The sequence below is a fragment of the Erinaceus europaeus genome, chromosome 15, assembly GCF_950295315.1.
Source record: "Erinaceus europaeus chromosome 15, mEriEur2.1, whole genome shotgun sequence".
Classification (NCBI taxonomy): domain Eukaryota; kingdom Metazoa; phylum Chordata; class Mammalia; order Eulipotyphla; family Erinaceidae; genus Erinaceus; species Erinaceus europaeus.
Genome location: NC_080176.1, coordinates 19,872,894 through 19,887,241, shown reverse-complemented (window position 1 = coordinate 19,887,241; position 14,348 = coordinate 19,872,894). Strand labels below are relative to the sequence as shown.

Sequence of the window (14,348 nt, the reverse complement as noted above, 5' to 3'; positions counted from 1 at the left end):
CTCCAAACTGTCATTGATCACCTTAACAACCCAAAGTCTATTAAAAAAAAAAAAAGATTCTCCTTGAGAATGCAACACCACTCGTCCTTTATTTCACCTTCTGCTTCTCATCCTTGAGAGTCTACACACATACGTCCCTTTGCTTTCCCACTCTTACCTTCTAAACGCTTGACTAGCCTGAGCAGATGGTGTCCGAGTGATTCTTCCTCGGACCTCCCATCAAAATTAGGAAATAAACATTGCCGTTGGGTATATAACTAGATGGCATTTGGTGGGTAATCCGTTAATACATGTCCACTGTCCTGCCACATGGTTTCCCATAATAGTCATTCCGTTTTGCATTGCCACCATCTATAATTTATTTATTTATTTATTTTGCCTCAGGGTTATTGCTGGAACTTGGTGCCAGCACTACAAACCCACCTTTTCCCCATTTATACTGGATAAGACAGAGAGAAATTGAGAGGGGAGGGAGAGAGGGAGGAAGAGACATGGAGAGGGAGAACATCATCTGTCCCCACTGACACCACCAGCAGCATTCTTCCACCCCAAGCACAATCCACTCTTTGAGAGCTGAGTCAAGGGAGGAAGTTGAGTTAGTAGAGCTTACACGCAATGTGTGGGGCCGGGCGTCATAAATTCACGCTTAGCTTCATCAACTCCACCTTCCCATAAAATGAGTTCTCTGAGCCTCAGCTAAAGGGAAAAACCAAATCCTGGCTAGTGCACAGATAGTTAGTTCTCCAAAGAAGTGGGGCATTATGGGAAGGCCATAATCTTCTTTGAGGTGATTGCTGAACCACCCTGCCCAGTGGAACTGCTTGCCCACTTCAGGCCAAACTTGAAAAAAAGCTGCAGATTCCTGGGAGAACTTGGTTCTAGACTTCCCAAAGAGACTAGGTTGGACCCCATCTCGTCCCCAAGGCCCCATAGTATAAGCTCTTAGCCCCCACCCATCCCCCAGTCCCACCTTCTCTCAGCCGGTCCACAGTGTTTTTTCGGATTCTGAGGCAGACTCTGACCTCTCCGGCGGCCTTACTTCTTGCCGCCTGATCACGACACTCAAATACACTCCTTGCTACTTCCCTGGGGGTGAACTCCATGGTTGCCTCAACTCTCAGCACTGGCTGGGACCTGTGGGGACACCAGGAAGCTATCAGGATCCTTCAGATAGCAAATTCTTGCCTGAAGTGAAGACAGTTCCAACAGAGCTTCTCACCTGACCAGCAGCACCTGGCCCTGGGCCCCCACAGCCAAGTCCCTCAGGCCATCCATTGTGAGGTCCTGACCCCCACTCAGCGACTGCCCAAAATACTGGAGCCCAGAGGACAGCTGGGAGCCCTCGATGCGCTAAGGATGAAAAGGAAGGAAAGGACAGGAGACAATGTCACTCAGTCACCCAGAGAGACCCCCCCCCCATCCCACAACTTCTCCAGGGACTAGGCCACTAATCAGCATTAGGCCTCAGCCTTGAGATTAGATCCCCAAGTTTCTATCCATTATATGGGCTTTCTGGAAAAACAAAAGGGAAATGCAACAGGAAAGAAATAGTGCATCCTATTTAACACAGCAAAGTCTCATCTACATGGTCAGGATAATCTAAACATTGAAAATGCAGCTAAGCAAAATGACCCCGTCAACATAATACAAGTAGCAGAGGGCCAGGACATAGCATGGTGGTTCTGCAAAAGACTTTCATGCTTGAGGCTTCAAGGTCTTAGGTTCAATCCCCAGCAGTCAGAGCTGAGCAGTGCTGTGGTCTTTCTCTCTGATTCTCTTTCTCTCATTTAAAGAAATTGAAAATATTTTTTAGGGGGCCAAGTGGTAACACACCTGATTAAGCACATATATTGCAGTGCACAAGGACCTGGTTCAAGCCCCTGGTCCAAGCCCCTGGTCCCTACTTGCAGGGAGAAAAGCTTCATGAGTGGTGAATTAATGCAGCAGGTGCCTCAGTCTCTGTCACTCTGTATCTCCCCATCCCCTCTCAATTTCTCTGTCTCTATCCAATAATAAATAAATTTAAATATATATATTAAAGTAGAGTGTTTGGATGGGAGAGGAAAAAACTGGAGTTGGGTGATGGTACACCCAGTTTAGCACATACTCTGCTGTTTGCAAGGTCTTAGGTTCAAGCTCCCAATCCTCACCTGCAGGGTGAATAGTGAAACAGTGTTACAGGTTCTCTCTCTCTCTCTCTCTCTCCCCCCCTTCCCTCTCAATTTGTCTCTGTCCACCTCTCAATTTGTCTCTGTCCAATCACATAAGATAAATAAATTTTTAATTGAGTCTCTACTATCTTCAAGATTAAAACTCTTTCCTGACCTGTGATGTTCTGGTAAAAATAAATAAATACAGGGGCTGGGTAGTAGATGAACACGTAGCTAGAAGGGTCTAAAAGAGACCTCAGTCCTCACCCACCATCATGAAGGTCAGTGCAGAACCAGTAATCAAGCAGCTGCAAAACAGCTGTGCATGGTGGGGAAGGGAAGATTCCAGAGAGAATCATAGAAAGATCTGAAAGTGGTTCCCACAGAGAAAGGGAAGTGAAGAGGAAATCCCAGGGCAGCTGTGGAAACTTGTATTTTTTAATGAGTTATCTCTTTAGAAAAAAAAAAGTTATTTATTGTGGTGGAGGGGAGTGAGGGAAGCAGGGCATCATTCTGGCACATGAAATGTCAGGGGATTGAATTCGGGACCTCATGCTTGAGAGTTCAAAGCGGTACCCACTGTTCTATCTCCCAAGCAGTCCTCATGACTAATATAGGACAGGGAAGACAGCATAATGGTTCTGCAAAGAAACTGTCATGGTGGTCTGGGAGGTGGCGCAGTGGCTGAGGCATTGGACTCTCAAGCATGAGGTCCTGAGTTCAGTCCCCAGCAGCACATGTACCAGAGTGATGTCTGGTTCTTTCTCTCTCTCTCTCCTATCTTTCTCATTAATAAATAAATAAAATCTAAAAGAAAGAAAGGAAGGAAGGAAGGAAGGAAGGAAGGGAGAGAGAGAAAGAAAGAAAGAAAGAAAGAAAGAAAGAAAGAAAGAAATTGTAATGTCCCAGATTCAGTCCCACACACCGCCATAAGCCAGAGCTGAGCAGTGTTCTAGTAAAAATGTTTTAAAATACCATTAATTCCTCAATAAAGAAAATAACACAGCAGAGGACCTAATGGAGGTTGTATTGTTATGTGGAAAACTAGGAAATGTGCATATACAAACTACTGTATTTACTGTCAACTGTAAAACATTAATCCCCCAATAAAGACATTTTTAAAAAAAGAAAAAAAACACTAACACTTATCTGATAGCTTCATAGAAAAAAAATTAAATAGGGCTTAACAGTCCTTAGGAATAGAAGGGTTGGTTATTGAAGTGAATATTCATGATTTCATGATGGCAAATAAAAAGAAGCTAAAAAATTAAAATAATGGGGAGTCGGGAGATAGCGCAGAGGGTTAAACACAGGTGGCGCAAAGTGCAAGGACTGGCTCAAGGATCCCTGTTCAAGCCCCGGCTCCCCACCTGCAGGGGAGTCGCTTCACAGGCAGTGAAGCAGGTCTGCAGGTGTCTATCTTTCTCTCCCCCTCTCTGTCTTCCCCTCCTCTCTCCATTTCTCTCTGTCCTATCCAACAACAACGGCATCAATAATACCTCCAACAATAAAACACCAAGGGCAATGAAAAGGAATAAATAAATAAATAAGATCTGAAACTTAAAAAATAAATAAATAAATCTATAAAACATTAATTCCCCAATAAAGAAATTAAATAAATAAAATAATGGTGGATCAGTAAATAAAGTATGTGCACATTGCATATTTTACATGTACATACAAAAAAATGTGACACAGTACACTTTACATTTTCATAAAATAAAAGCTCACAGTGTTTAATGGTAAGTCAATATTGTATACTCATCTCTCAGGAGGAAGTGTGGTTTTGAATTTTTGTATAAGGCGGTGGTTGGAAGGGACATGCAGGCTGATTTGTTCAAACAGCGGAACCCCAATTGCAAGGGTGGGGGTGGGGGAGATGTGTAAATAACACACAGAGCAGACTGAGAAGTTAATAAAGTCCTTGGCTTCCTTTATGGGGTGAGGTATGGAGCAGGAAGGATGAGGGCACTGTGGCTTATCCCGGTTACTTTAGACTCACAGATGTGCACAAGAATCAAAAGCTCTTATAAGGGCTGGGCAGAGGCACACCCAGAAGCAATGCACAAGGACCCAGTTCAAGTCCCCTAATCCCCAACTGCAGGGGGAATGTCACAAGTAGTGAAGCAGTGTTCAAGACTCTTTCTCTCTCCCCCTCTGTCTCCTTCCCTCTCAATTTCTGTCTCTATCCTAAATAAATAAATATAAATACAGTTTTTAAAAAGCTCTTGTAATAAAAATGAAGTCAAGGGGCTCGGGCAGTAGTGCAGTGGGTTAAGTGCACATGGCGCCAAGTGCAAGGACCAGCGTGCAAGCCCCTGGCTGCCCACCTGCAGGGGAGTCGCTTCACAGGCGGTGAAGCAGGTCTGCAGGTGTCTATCTTTCTCTCCCTCTCTCTGTCTTCCCCTCCTCTCTCCATTTCTCTCTGTCCTATCCAACAATGACGACAACAATAATAACTACAACAATAAAACAACCAGGGCAACAAAAAAGGGAATAAAGATTTAAACAAAAATAATCACAACAACAATAAAACAAGGGCAACAAAAGGGGGGGAAATGGTCTCCAGAAGCAGTGGATTTGTAGTGCAGGCACCGAACCCCAGCAATAACCCTGGAAACAAAAAAAAATGTTTTAAATAAATAAAAATAAAAATGAAGTCAAACCAGAGCATTCATGTCCCATTTATACAGGAAAACAAATGCCACTGGGGAATAAGTGGCACTGTACAAAGAGAAGTGAGGGGAGATGTGGTTCTCAGCTCTGGCTGCAACCAAAGAGCAGGTGAAAACCACTGAAACCCACACGTGTCCTCTGCAGAATGTTCTAGAATGCGCAAACCAGCCTGCCTCCACTGGAAGGGCAGCAGAACGCTGCTTCTTCTGGGGTGGGGTGGGGTGGGGTGGTATCGGAAACTGACTGGTGCGGCCCGGTAGGTGGTGCACCCAGTTGAGTGCACGTGTTACCAGCCACAAAGGACCCAGGTTCAAACGCCGGGTCCCCACCTGCAGGGAGGAAACGTTACAAGTGGTGAAGCAGTGGTTTCTCTCTCCTCTGTCTCCCCTCTCAATTTCTCTCTGCCTTGTCAAATAAAAAATTAATGAATTAAAAACGAAATTGACTGGTAAAGGAGAGGAGAGGACCTTCTAGAACAATGGTGATGTCCTGTATCTTGACAAAACTGTGGGTTACACAGATGTACCCATTTATCAAATCTTATTAAACGACTAAAGATGTATTCTTCCTCCCTGGAAATTTATCTTTTTTTTATTATATTGATTTATTTATTGGATAGAGACAGCCAAAAACCAAGAGGGAAAAGGGTGTCAGGAGAGAGAAATATAGACACACCTGCAGTACTGCTTCACCACTTGCAAAGCATTCCCCCTGCAGATAGGGACCAGGGGCCAAACCTGGGTCCTTGTGCATTGTAATCTGGGTCCTCAGTCAGGTGTGCCACCACCGGACCCTGGAAACTTATCTTTACAGTAAGAGTGGCCTGGGAGATAATGCAGTGGCTAGAAAGCTGGACTCTCAAGCATTAGGTCCTAAGTTCAATTCCTGGCACTGCGTGTGCCAAATGATGCTTTCTCTCCCTTCTCCCCCGAACCCCAATAAATAAATCTTTTAAAAGCCATAGTAAGGAAACACAGAATTCTAGTTGGGAACATACAGCTGATGTATTTAGGGGCAGAGGTCTTGTCGGGCTGAGCTTCACTGACAGGAGACAGACGACCAGGGACTCATGGTTGAGCTGTACGCAGTATCTCTTTATTCATGCAGGTCGCAGCGCAATCTATACCAAGCTAAGCTAAACTAATCTACTACAAACAATCTTGTCCTTAAATAAATATACTAGCCCAGTAGGGTGGGAACAGGATGCAACATAGAGAGGGTGGAGAGAAAAGTGACTGGTGAAAATCAGGGTATGACAAGGAGAGGATCAGGGTGTGACAAGGAGAGGGGGTGGAGCAGGAGAGAATTCTACCACTAAACCACCAATGCCCTGGAGGGAAGGTGGTGCTTTATGTAAATGTAAAAGTGATTTATGTAAATAGACGGCAGTGGTTATGTAAATAGAATGCAGTGTTAAGCAGGGGGGATTTAAACCAAATGAAACAGAAGGGGTTTTTAAAAGCAGAATTAGAAGATACCAACAGGTCTGATGTGGCAACTTGCTCAGATACATTTTTAAAACGAGAATGCTGACAAAATAGCTTTTTTTGTTAAAGATTTTTTTAATATTTATTTATTCCCTTTTGTTGCCCTTGTTGTTTTATTGTTGTAGTAATTATTGTTTTTGTGTTGTCATTGTTGGATAGGACAGAGAGAAATGGAGAGAGGAGAGGAAGACAGAGAGGGAGAAAGAAAGAGAGACACCTGCAGACCTGCTTCACTACTTGTGAAGCGACACCCCTGCAGGTGGGGAGCCAGGGGCTCGAACTGGGATCCTTTCGCCGGTCCTTGTGCTTTGTGCCACCTGTGCTTAACCCGCTGTGCTACCGCCTGACTCCTGCAAAATAGCTTTTTGTTTGTTTTATCTTTATGTATTTATTGGATAGAGACAGTCAGAGATTCAGAGGTAAGGGGGTGGTAGGGAAGGGAGAGAGACAGAGACACCTGGCACACTGCTTCAACACTCACAAAGCTTTCCCCATGCAGGTGGGGGTGGGGGGCTCAAACCCAGGCCCTTGAGCATTGCCATATGTGCACCTAACCTGGTGTACCACCACCTGGTTCCATGCAAAATAGCTTTCTTAGTACATTATTTTGCCAAAAACTCAAGCCAGGCTCAAGCTCACCCCCTACTGCACAAAATGAAGCTGTGGTCTCTCCCTGTCTCTATCTCTCTGCCTCTCTACTTTCCTGTCTCTATCTGAAAAAGTGAGCCTGGAGTGGCGAAGCCCCAAAAATAACAATTTATTAATACGAAATGGTTGAATAAAGGATGGATATCTTATCAAGAAAGTTATCTTGTAAGTGTTCGTTGTATTGATAAAACATAAGTGATTGGGCAGTAGCACAGCAGTTTAAGCGCACGTGACACAAAGCGCGAGGACCTGAGTGAGGATCTCGGTTCGAGCCCCTGGCTCCCCACCTACAGGGGAATCGCTTCACAGGCGGTGAAGCAGGTCTGCAGGTGTCTCTCTTTCTCTGCCCCTCTCTGTATTCCCCTCCTCTCTCCATTTCTCTCTGTCCTATCTAACAATGAACATCATCAACAACAACAATAATAACTACAACAACAATAAAAAAACAAGGGTAACAAAAGGGAAAATAAATAAATATTTAAAAAACATAAGTGATTAAACTATGGGTATTCACTAGATGATTCTTTCCATGTGGCTGTAAGTTGAACATATTTTCAAAACAAAATGTAGGGAGGAAAAAACCCTCGATTAATACGTGTTGGCGGAGGCAAGGACCAGTAGCCTTAAAAAAAACCTTTGAGGGAATCTGGCGGTAGCCCAGTGAGTTAAGTGCATGTGGCGCTAAGCACAAGGACCAGCGTAAGGATCGTGGTTTGAGCCCCGGCTCCCCACCTGCAGGGGAGTCGCTTCACAGGCGGTGAAGCAGGCCTGCAGGTGTCTATCTTTCTCTCCCCCTCTCTGTCTTCCCCTTCTCTCTCCATTTCTCTCTGCCCTATCCTACAACACCATCAATAACAACAATAAGTACAATAATAAAACAACAAGGGCAACAAAAAGGAATAAATAAATAAATAAAACCTTTGGGATGACTGTAATGTGTTAGAAGGGTATTTATTTTGATAGAGACAGAGAAATTAAGTGGGAAGGAGCAAATAGAGAGGGAGAGAGAAAGACACCTGAAGCCTGCTTCACTGCTGGTAAAGCTCGCTCCCCCCCCTCACCACCACCCCACCCCCCCCGCAGATAGGAGGCAGGGGCTTGAACCTTGGTCTTTGAGCATTGTAGCATGTGTGCACAACCAGGAGTACCACCCACGGGCCTTAGGGTTGAAATTCCCTAAGGTGAACGGTTGGGCGGGAGCCCTGGGGAGACGGAGAAGGAAAGGCCACAGGAGTGGGGGGGGGGGAATGGGGCCGGGCTCACCTGGCTGTGGGTGGGGCTGATGCCCTGGCCCGACGTCCCATGAAACAGGTACACGGCACCTCGGTTCTCCTGCTCTCCAGGGGCTCCCACGGCCACATCCGCCAGCTTGTCCCCGTTCACGTCCCCCAGCACCGTCAGGGCCGCCCCAAAGCGCGCCCAGGGGTGGCCCTGCACCCCGCGCAGCACGGCGCCCTCACAGTGCCAGCGGGCCCTCTGCAGAGCAGGGCGGGTCAGGACCCCCACACCTGGCAGTACCCCACCCACCTCACCCTCTTCCCACCCGGCCCCGCTTACCCCCTTGGGCAAGGGGCACAGGGACACCTGACCCCCCCGCGTCTGCTCGTAGTAGTGGGGAGCCCCGATGAGCACCAGGTCCGAGCTGCCGTCTCTGTCCACGTCCACCGAGCAAAGGGACGCCCCGAAGTAGGAGCCGATCTGGAAGACAAGAGGGCGGATTCACACACAGCGAGTGGGGGACTGGAGGGGCCCGTGGTTGAAGCTCTGAGTTGTGGTCTCCCCAAAATGTGCTCCAGAGGGATGACTGAGGCAGCGGGGGAAAAGAAATGGATTGAAAAATTCCAGAAAAACCTGGAAGGGCAAGCCTCTGGAAGTGTTGGGGGTGGGGGAGGCGTATCAAAGCTGAAAGTCTTGTTAACAACCATCAATTGTTTTGGGTTAAAAAAAAAAAAACGGGAGTCAGGCTGTAGCGCAGCGGGTTAAGCGCAGGTGGTGCAAAGCACAAGAACCAGCATAAGGATCCTGGTTCAAGCCCCTGGCTCCCCACCTGCAAGGGATTCGCTTCACAGGCGGTGAAGCAGGTCTGCAGGTGTCTATCTTTCTCTCCTCCTCTGTCTTCCCCTCCCCTCTCCATTTCTGTCCTATCCAACAACAACATCAATAATAACAATAATAACTACAATAATAAAACAACAAGGGCAACAAATGGAATAAATAAATAAATTTTTTTAAAAAACTATTGTGGGGGCTGACAGGTGGCTCACCCAGTAGAGCACACACGTTAGCATGCACAAGGACCCAGGTTCAAGCCCAGAGCTACCACGTGGGAGCCCCTGTGGGAAGGAGCTTCAGGAGGGGTGGATTGGTGTCTCTTTCCCTTTCGATCTCTTCCTGTCTCTCAGTCTCTATCTAGAAGAAAGAAAACTGACCACTGAGAGCAGGGGAATCATGAAGGCAGTGAGCTCAAGAGATAATACTGGTGGCAAAAATAATGATCATCATCATCATCATGATAATAACTATTGCTAGAGAAGTGGAGGGGCAAGCCGCGGCACATCTGGTAGAGCACACGTTACCATGTCTAAGTACCTGGGTTCAAGCCTCCACTTCCCACCTGCAGAGGGGAGGTTTCATGAGCAGTGAAGCAGCGCTGCAGGTGTCTCTCTCCATCTCCGTCTCCCCCTCTCCTCTCAATTTCTCTCTGCTCCATCAAGTAAAATAAAAATGTTTTTAAAAGCCCCTGGGAGCAGTGCGTTCGTAGTATAAGCACCAAGTCCCAGGTAACCATGGTGTCCGTAAATAATAATAAGTGTGTGGTATCATGAAATAGTAGCTATCTTTTTTAATTTTTTATATTTATTTATTTTCCCTTTGTTGCCCTTGTTGTTTTCTTTATTGCTGTTGTAGTTATTATTGTTGTGGTTATTATTGTTGTTGTTATTGATGTCGTCATTGTTAGATAGGACAGAAAGAAATGGAGAGAGGAGGAGAAGACAGAGAGGGGGAGAAAAAGACACCTGCAGACCTGCTTCACCGCTTGTGAAGCGACTCCCCTGCAGGTGGGGAGCCAGGGGCTCGAACCGGGATGCTTATGCCAGTCCTTGTGCTTCATGCCATGTGCGCTTAACTCGCTGTGCAACTAACTGCCCAACTCCCTGTAGCTGTCTTTTTAAGAGGATATTAGAGGTATGTTCGGTGTCAATACATGGAATCCAGAATCCATCCCCAGAAGTCATCTATGTCTATTGATTTATTCACCCATTCATTCAATCAACAAACAAGGTTTGACTACTGGCTGAACAGGACTCTGAGTCCTGCAGACAGTACCTTCCAGAATAGTTTCATGTTTCAGTATAACTGTCCCTTTTTATTTTGACCAGCCATCCATCGTGGTGGTACCATCATTTCTTTATCCCACTTACTCAGAGGGATTTAGACTGTGTTTGCTTTGGGGCCATGCTGAACGGAGTCCATACAAACATTCCTCCCATGCTCTTCTGGTCAAAGGAACACCTGTTTTTACTTCTGGGTAAATAACTTAGGAACAGGATGGCTGTTACAGCAGCTGAGTGCTGACCTTGAAAAGACACTGACAGATGTTTCCAAAACAGGAGTGCCACTCCCCTTCTGGTAGAGAAGTGAGTTTTAGTTTCCAGTACTTGCTAGAAGTAACCAGTTGAATTTCCTTTCTGTTACCCATCCTTCTAGGTATGTGATCCTATCTCCTGGTGTCTGTTTGCTTTTCCCTAATGATCTGGGACAAGGGATGCTTCTTCCCATACTCTTTTGCCATCTTTGTGTCTTCTTTGATGAAGTGTTGGCTCAAACATTTTGCTTACTTTTTAATTGGATTATTTTATTTCTTTTTTTTATCTTTTTAAAACCAGAACACAACTCAGTTCCAACCTATAGTGGTGGTGAGGACTGAACCTGGGACTTTAGAGCCTCAGGCATGAAAGTCTTTTGCAGAACTATGATGCTGTCTCCCCAGCCCCAGTTACATTCTTTCTGGTTTGCTCATCATAGGAGTTCATACACAAGTGATTTCAACACTCCAGTCAGTGTTGTCCGTGAATGACAGAGACATATAGAGACACCAGAGCAGTGAAGCAGCTTCTGATGTAAAGTCCTCCCACGTGGTGTGCCAGGAGCTCAAACCGTGGTTAAGTGTACATGACAAGGCAGGTACCCTACCAGTGGAGCTCAGGAAGCTTCCCCATCCACACAGGCGGGAATTGGGGCCTAAACCTGGATCTTTGTGCATGTTAACATGTGTGCTCTCCTGGGTGCGCCACTGCCCAGCCTCTGGAGATTAGACATTTAAACAACATTGTAGTTTTTTTTTATTTTTTATTACCTTTATTTATATATTGGATAGAGACATCCAGAAATTGAGAGGGAAAGGGGGTGATAGAAAAGGAGAGAGAGACATACATCTGCAGCACTGCTTCACCACTCGTGAAGCTTTCCCCCTGCGGAGATCCAAATTCCCAGGTTCAGTCCCTCACACCAATATAAACCAGAGCTGAGCAAAGCTCAGGAAAAAAAAAAAAATTCTGAGGGCAGGTGGCGCACCTGGTTGAGCACAAATGTCTACATGCATAAGGGCTCAGGTTCGAGCCCCAGGCCACCACATGGGGGCACTTGCCAGGGGAAAACTTCACAAAAGCTTCAGCAACAACCCTAGTGGCAACAACTACAAAAAAAAATAATAAAATACTAAGGAAGGAATTGGAGTACATGTGTTGGGGCAGGGCAACTGAGAGAAGCAGCAATTTGTCAGCATCTATAGAACCATCTTGAAAATTTTTAAATCATCTTAAAATAATTGTAGTGGGGGGGGGAGAGAAGCAGAAAGAAAACCAGAGCATTACTCTGGCACATGCAATACCAGGAGTTGAACTTGAGAACTCATGTTTGAGAATTCAACGTTTTATTCACTGTGCCACCTCTCAGGTCACCCATCTCAATATTTCAATGACAGCTATGATTATACTGGTTAAACCCCAACTCTGAACACAAGTAGACAGGGGCTCTGCACAAATGAAGCATGGTTATTTATTGTTACAAAACTGGCCCTGTAACTTGCCAGATCAGAGACTTCTGGAGGCCCCTTTACAAAACTATGGTTCATGGTGCAATTAATGATACCTGTCCTGGGATCTTCCCAGAATGCCTCTGCATATCCGCATTCCATCAGCTCGGTACTCGCCTACCTGTCCTGAATGAGCAAACAGTTCTCCCAGGCCCCAGCACCCCAGCTGCGTATGCTCAGCACTCACCTACCTGGCCTGAATAACAGAGCAGGTCTCCCAGGCCCCTGCGTTACACTCATGCCCTGGATGACCAAACTGCTCCCAAGCCCCAGCCTCCCAGCTCCATGCACTCGGCACTCACCTGGCTGCCCTGGATGACTGAGCTGGTCTCCCAGGCCAGGCCACCCGGCTTGAACATCACCACCATGCCGGTGTGCTGGTATCGAGGCGCCCCCAGGACCAGGTACTGTACCCGACTCCGCCAGACAACTTCAGCAGCATAACCTGAGGATGATGGTCTAAGAGGAAAGGTGCTTCCCCGTGCAGCCCCCACCCCCCTGCAGCCCGGCCGGTCCCTGCAGTGGGGCAGCTCCGTGCGTGGAAGGTTTGGGGTAAATGGGTGCTGCCCACTGTCTTCCTATTTGTTGACACAATTAAAAGAAAATTTTGAAATGTCTGTCTTTAAAGCAATCCCAGGAGGCCAGGTGGCGGCACACCTGGTAGAGCACAGCTGTTACCAGGCATGAGGAACCAGGTTCAAGCCCCAGGTCCCCACCTCTAGGGGGGAAGCTTCACTAGCGGTGGAGATGGCTCCTCCTCCTCCTCTTTCACTCTCTCTCCCATCCTCCCACCCATCTCTGTGTCTCTCATCCTCTATAAAATGAAAAGAACACAGAAGTGGGAGCCATTAGCAGTGGTGGAGTTATGCAAACACGAAGCCCCAGGGATAACCCTGGTGGCAAAAATAAATAAATACATAAATAAAAAATATAAATAAGATTGAATTAAAATTAATCTATCCCAAGCATCTATGACAAATGCAATGACATCTACACTAGTTGAGAACACCAGGAAGGCTGAGTGGTGGCATATCTGGTAGAGCACACACATTACCATGAACAGGGCCCCAAGTTCAAGTCCTCAATCCCCTCCTGCAGGGGGGAAAGCTTAATGAGTAGTAAGGAGGTCTGCAGGTATCTCCCTTTCCCTCTCAATTTTCCTCTGTCCTATCAAAGTAAAAGAGAGAGAGAGAGAGGTGCCACATTCAGACCCCTTTGAGCATAATGCTGAGTCTCCACTTACCCAAGTAAGCATCATTCATGGTTGAATCTACCCTTGTCATGTTAATGAAGGTGAATGCATCCTTGGACTTGCGCAGAAAGGCTCCACCAGCCCAGTCAAAGCTCCCCACAGCGCCTAGCAGAGGACCATTCTAGAGGGGAGAATAAACCAGGATAGAACAGTCTACAGCTCCAGTGCAATCTCTAGCAAAATTCCAATGGTTTGTTCATAGAAATAAATCATCTCAAAATGTGTCCAGTAAAAAAAAAAAAAAAAAATGTGTCCAGTAGACCCTGATTAGCCAGAGCAGTCTTGAGAAAGAACAGAGTTGGAGACATCACATTTCCTGATTTCAAATTATATTATAAAGCCACGTAGCAAAAACAGTATGGTGTTTGCAAAGAAAAAAAAAAAAAGACACAGAGATGACTAGAACATAACAGTCTGGAAAGAAGCCCACACATAAACTACTTTATAACAAAGGTACCAAGAAAGAACAGTGGAAAGAGGACAGTTTCTCCAGCAAATGGTATTTGGGACAACTGGATGGTCACATGCAGTAGGATAAACTGGACCAGTCATTAGCTTGTCCTGTTCACTGAAATCAAATTTAAATAGATCAGAAATGTGAACATACCTGGAACCATAAAATTCCAAGAAGAAAAAAATAAATAAATAAGTGGTGAACTCTTTGACTTTGTGACAATGAGATTTTGGGGTCTTGACACCAAAAGAAAAATAAATAAAAGTAGCAAAAGCTAAAATAAAGAGTGGGACTGCAGCAAAGCAAAGGAAAGGCTTTTGCACAGCAAAGGAAACCATCTACAAGACAAAAAGGCAGCCTACAGAATGAGATAAAATATTTACAGATCTTGTACCTGCTAAGGCATTAATAGCCAAAATACCTAAAGAACTCGGGAAAAAATGTAAAAGAAAAAAAAAATTCCAATAAAAATAATGGACAGGGATGGGTGGGGATATAGCATCATGGTTATGCAAACAGACTCTCATGCCTGAGGCTCTAAAGTCCCAGGTTCAATCCCCACCACCACCATAAGCCAGAGCTGTTC

General features: G+C 45.8%; 1 protein-coding gene across 2 annotated transcripts in view; it reads right to left on the bottom strand.

The window, feature by feature from the left end:
• The window catches only part of LOC103119751 (integrin alpha-M), a 63,659-nt gene that overhangs the window by 14,661 nt on the left and 34,650 nt on the right, over positions 1-14,348 (bottom strand). For both annotated transcript variants that reach the window (XM_060173110.1, XM_007530074.3), the window contains 6 exons: positions 13,300-13,429; positions 12,359-12,501; positions 8,519-8,659; positions 8,225-8,437; positions 1,220-1,350; positions 971-1,134 (listed from right to left, as the gene is read on the bottom strand). In XM_060173110.1, coding sequence (XP_060029093.1) covers positions 971-1,134; positions 1,220-1,350; positions 8,225-8,437; positions 8,519-8,659; positions 12,359-12,501; positions 13,300-13,429 — 922 coding nt within the window. The remainder of the gene's footprint in view (positions 1-970; positions 1,135-1,219; positions 1,351-8,224; positions 8,438-8,518; positions 8,660-12,358; positions 12,502-13,299; positions 13,430-14,348) is intronic.